We start from the raw sequence: 5164 nt of genomic DNA, 5'->3' as shown, positions 1-5164 counted from the left end.
GCTAACCAAAATTGAAAAAAAAATAACTAGAAACCAAAAGCAAGGGTGTATGTAAAGAAGGGTGCCACCACCATCCCATTACACCACCTCTTTCCCTAAATGTAGAGAAACCCTCTTGATAATGATCAACTATAATCAATAGAAGTGAACCGAAGAAGCAAAGGCGTACTTCCTCTTGAGGCACAATAAATTTCCCCTCACATGAGAATTTAACAATATGTGCCATTATAAAACAGGGAATACTTGAGAGGCCACGTGGTGAGTGATACCATATGTCCGCTTCATTATTGGGACAAGCTGCATGACTTGAGACCCGTCATGGGGAAAGATTTATCTCAAGCTACTTATATTCTTTTAATTAATTTATTTCAAATTTATTAATTAGAGAAAACATCATATTAACAAATAATATTAGGCATGTAGTATTCATAAGCTATACTATTGGCCTATAGTATTGTAAGAAGAACTATTTATTAATTAGAGAAAATGTCATATCAACAAATAATATTAACCATGTAGTATTGATAAACCATGATATTGGCCCATAGTATTGTAAGAAGAACTATTTACAAATTTAATTTTTCCATGATAAAATGATGTTGAATCTCCTAGTTAACAATATTGTTAAATGTTTTTTAAAATGTATTTACATTTAGTTAATATATTAATTTTTTTTATAATTACTAACAATAATAATTTAAAATAAAATTATAATTTAATTAAATGTTTTTTTATGCAAACATTTACCAACTATTTAATTTAAATAACGAAATTAATAATTTAAATATCTAATAAATTTATGATGATGATGATGATGATGATGGTTAACGTCCACTGATACCAAACTTTGGTCTATCGGACCTAAAGAAACAAATTATTTAGTTTGATTTAAGATTTTATTCCTATGCTCAAAAAGCTTGGAGAGAAGCCTCCCGAGCTCACTGTAATTTTGACATCGTAAAAGGCTAGGAAGGTCAGTATTGCAACAAAGATTTTGAAATTGAGATCTAATGTGGTTGTACGGAAGTGATTTTCATCCTCGATGTTCGTATTATCACAGAGATGGCAGAACCTTTCCATCCATGGTGTTTTAGGAACTGCCCAACGACCCGTTTCACTATGGAGTTCATGAGAGTTCATTCTAATCTTGGCTATATTAATTTTCTTCTTTGAGCTAGTTAAAACAGAGAGATACTTTTGATCTTCTAGGGTGGGGTTGATGACCTCCTTATAATATCTTAATTTTCTTTTAGCTTCTAAATCTTTCTCACACCACATTTTTTCTTTGAACTTAGAAGTAACAATATTTTTAATGTTATTAATGTTTTGCAATGCAACATTCTCGTCAATCTCCCAATGGTTAAACCAGGTCCTGGTGTCTTTATACCAACCTCGTTTGAGCCTTGGGCGGTTTTGGCTAGAATTTAAAGCTAGCTTAGGAAGTCTATGGTCTCCTATGTTATTGAGTTTGTGCTTGTACAACAAAAGCCTAGTCATAGCTAGGATCTCGATAGGGGAAAGACCCACTTCTATAAGGAGAATAAGATAGGGTGTGTTGCTTTTAATTTTGAGGTTATACGTTATAAAACGCTTCTGGATTTGCTCAATATTTCTCCAGGATTCTCTAGAGATGCTACAACCCCAAACCTCACATCCATATAAGATAACCGGAGTGACTAAAGTTTCAAAGAGGAACTTCTTTCTATCCCACATTACGAGGTTTGCGGTTTTACAATTATTTTCAAGACCAAAATAAGCTTTCCATCCCCGATTAATCCTTTTCTCAATGCTATAGTTCTAGTTGAGCTTGTGATGAATATCAATTCCTAGGTACTTGTAGAAAGACACTTCCTCCAAGTTACTATTGTCATACATAAAATTAGTGTAAGTGTCCTTCTTGGATTTGATAATCATAACTTTTGTTTTGTCAGTGTTAACAATCATACCCATGGTAGAGCAAAAATCCTTAAGAAGAATAAGTTGCTTATCAAGATTAGATGGGCATCTTGCGAGAAGAACAATATCGTCAGCGTAGAGAAGAAGGATGATGACTATCCCAGCTAAAATCGTGCCAGCACATCCTGCTTCCTCTCAACAACCTTCTAGCTTATCGATGTAAATGCCAAATAGGGTAGGGGAGAGGGGGCAACCTTGTTTAACTCCAATATTACACTTAATATCTTTCGACCACCCCTCATTGCTCTTTAACTTGGCAATTACATTCTGGTATAACCTTATAGCGACAGCTCTCAACTCAAAAGGAACCTTTAGCTCTTCTAATATATTCCAAAGGTTGTTTCTAGGAACCGTATCGAAAGCCTTTCTAAAGTCCACAAAGTAACAAAAGAGATTGGATTTATCATTGCGGCATTCCTCCGCAATGATCCTAAGTGTAACGAGGTGGTCTGTTGTTGAGTTTCTAAAACCCGCTTGGCCTTTAGCCAGCTTACCTTCACTTTCAAGCCATATGCTCAACTTCCTTTCCAAAATAATACCATATAATTTGGCTAAGAGAGCGCTGATCATAATTGTGCGATAATTAGAAGGGTTATTTGTATCCCCACTTTTAAAAATAGGAATAATAAGACTTTGAGTCCATGATTTAGGGAACCCTTGCTTGAGTACATTTACATTAATTATTTAAAATTTGAAAAATAATATATATATATATATATAACACTGGAGTCTCTGTGCAAAAAGATAAACTGAAGATCATCATTGTGCAAAAAGATAAACTGAAGATCATCATTAGCGATATGCAACGGTGATTGAAACATAGTAATTACAAAAGCCGTGGTTGAAACATAATGATTAGATGAGCCGTGGATATGATGTTGCCAAAAGATAAGAAGCAGGACTAATACGTCTAAACATGGACAGCCATAGATTTTCCTACCATTTCCGGAAAATCTCGACACATTATTTTAACGTGATACTCTAATATGTGAAGATGCTGAGCTGGATAGGTGGCTAATTTACTGTTTATCCTTGGTGAGCCATAGCAGAGTGTCCCCAAATATTAGGTGACAATAAACCGATCCCTTCTTCTGTACGATGGGGTGGCATAGAGCAGTGGCGTTATACACATTTCCACTCTTCTCCAACACTTCAAGTTCCATGGTAAAAGCCGATGTGCCATTGATATAATGGCAGTAGAACACGCCATATGGATACACGAAGCGATGGCAGGACAACGGAGGCCGGTTTGAAGGGCCGGATAGTCTTTCGACGACTTTGCTTACCCTTGCTTTCTTTCCAGCGTCAGCTGTGAACGAAGGGTGTAAAACAAGCTCTAGATTATCCGAAGAACCCAAGTTAGACACCACAAACTCTATCATGCCCTCAATCGATGGGCTGCACTTCTTCTTCTCACCTCGTTTGTTCGGCTCCTCGCATGCAATCAGAGTATTATTCATGTTCTTTGTCATATTTGATGTCCACGAAATGCCAAAGGAAGAGACCACATCTGAAAGTGCTGCGGTGGCAAACGGGATCAGCTGTGACAGATTACGGGGTAAAAATGCCTTGGATGGAATGTAAAGGTCTGGCAATGGTATTTGTCCCCCTTCTCTCAACTCCTCTGCTGAAAAAAATATATCACTCTTCTTATCTAATTCAAAATTATCAGTCCCAAACCCAGACCTTACAGTGGGCGTCACATATACAGATTGGAAACACAGTAAATTGGCTGAGTTACAGAATTGAGTAGCATGGGAACGCAAGTTTCCACCCTTTATGATTTTAACGAATGTGTTCACCTCCTCTTGTGTGAGCGGAGACACACTTGCTGCTACTGTCTCGGGTACTTGAATACTCGGAAGGTTTTCTCTCCAAAAGTTTAATTGCATCTCTGCAACTTCATTTGTGCCCGCCACTGTGGGGAGGGCTATGAGCCGCATCATTACCATGATTCCCAACAATTCCTGATAATACCAATTAAGCGCCATAAATATTACTTAATTTCTAAATTTTTGAGCAAAAGCAAACAGGCCTAGACTAAAGCTTGAATCCTGAAAATTCAACATGGGATGAGAATAACATACAGGGAAATTTACAGCTTGGGAAGCAAAGAAACTTACCAAGAACAGTCTCATTGTTGGGATGTGCGACTCCCGTTGGATGATGACTTCTTCGAAATATTAGGAGAAATAATGCAATCCTCCAAACATTTGCAGCACTACCAGAAAGATAAATTGCTACAGATTTGAATTATTTGTACGAGACCTAACTGCTTATAAAGTGATAAATAATTCCATGGAACCAACGGACGGACAGAGAGCAGCTGTAGGTAGCATCGAAGTCATTTTCAATTTATCTATGTACGTGTAGTGCTAATTTCTTGATGACGTAAGCCCTAGTTTTGCAATCCTCGAAACATAATGATAGATTACCATAGATAGAAATCATTCCAGGATACCAACCGACGGACATAGATCCCTTATCTATATTTGTGTGGTGCTATCTTTTTGCTTGACGGAAGGCTTCTTTGACGTCGACATCTTTAGAGCATTATCTACACGTGTCTGATAGTATTCATCAGAGCATTATCTCGTGCGTTTGATATGTGGTGGTCTGAAGCATTATTCAAAATGGCGTAGACAACTTTACAAACAATACAAGATGCTCTTTCACACGTACCTATAGTATTCTTTAAGGCGTGTATAGGTGGTAGTTTGCCGCAGAGTTTCTTTACTAGTTTATAGGATATTTAATGTTGTGGGGCTGTATATGCTGTATGGGGTTGTATACGCTGTGTGGGGTTGTATTTTATATTGGATTGGTTTTAAGGAGCGATTATATTTATGAAAAAGTAGCTATAAAGGAATTTAAAAATGGGATTTATTTGTTCAACAAAAGGTGTTTTTAAGTTTTAAAAATAAAATAAAAAAATTAGTTTTAAATAGGAAATTTTAAGTGGTTGAGAAAGTCAGAGCGACAACAAGAATTGTTTGAGGTCTATTTGAAAGAGTTGAGAGCTAAAAGGAAAAAGAATGTCTTGGCATTAAATTGCATAAAGGAATACATAGATGATGACATTCTTCCCCTCATTGTATATGCAAAGACAACAAAGGAGGCTTGGGATATCCTTCAGAAGATTTTTGGTGTAAGGGGGAGTAATCATGTTGAAGATAGTAGTGTTGCACAACCTATTGTAGTAGTGCTT

The 5164-nt window shown here is 36.6% G+C and overlaps 1 protein-coding gene across 1 annotated transcript; it reads right to left on the bottom strand.

Moving 5' to 3' along the window:
* Nucleotides 1–2731: 2731 nt before the first annotated feature.
* Nucleotides 2732–4233, bottom strand: LOC149224225 (BURP domain-containing protein 16-like). Its single transcript, XM_089383510.1, has 2 exons — nucleotides 4080–4233; nucleotides 2732–3923 (listed from the first exon to the last, which is right to left on the bottom strand). The coding sequence occupies exons 1-2, from the start codon at nucleotides 4092–4094 to the stop codon at nucleotides 2976–2978; spliced, it is 963 nt and encodes a 320-aa protein (XP_089239636.1). The 5' UTR covers nucleotides 4095–4233; the 3' UTR covers nucleotides 2732–2975.
* Between the last annotated feature and the right edge of the window lie 931 nt (nucleotides 4234–5164).

The sequence above is a fragment of the Pinus tabuliformis genome, chromosome Q (assembly GCF_031772625.1).
Source record: "Pinus tabuliformis cultivar Carrire ecotype Pingquan chromosome Q, CPIR1, whole genome shotgun sequence".
NCBI classification, from domain to species: domain Eukaryota; kingdom Viridiplantae; phylum Streptophyta; class Pinopsida; order Pinales; family Pinaceae; genus Pinus; species Pinus tabuliformis.
Note: the sequence above shows the minus strand (reverse complement) of the source record. Positions and strands in the feature narration are given on the sequence as shown.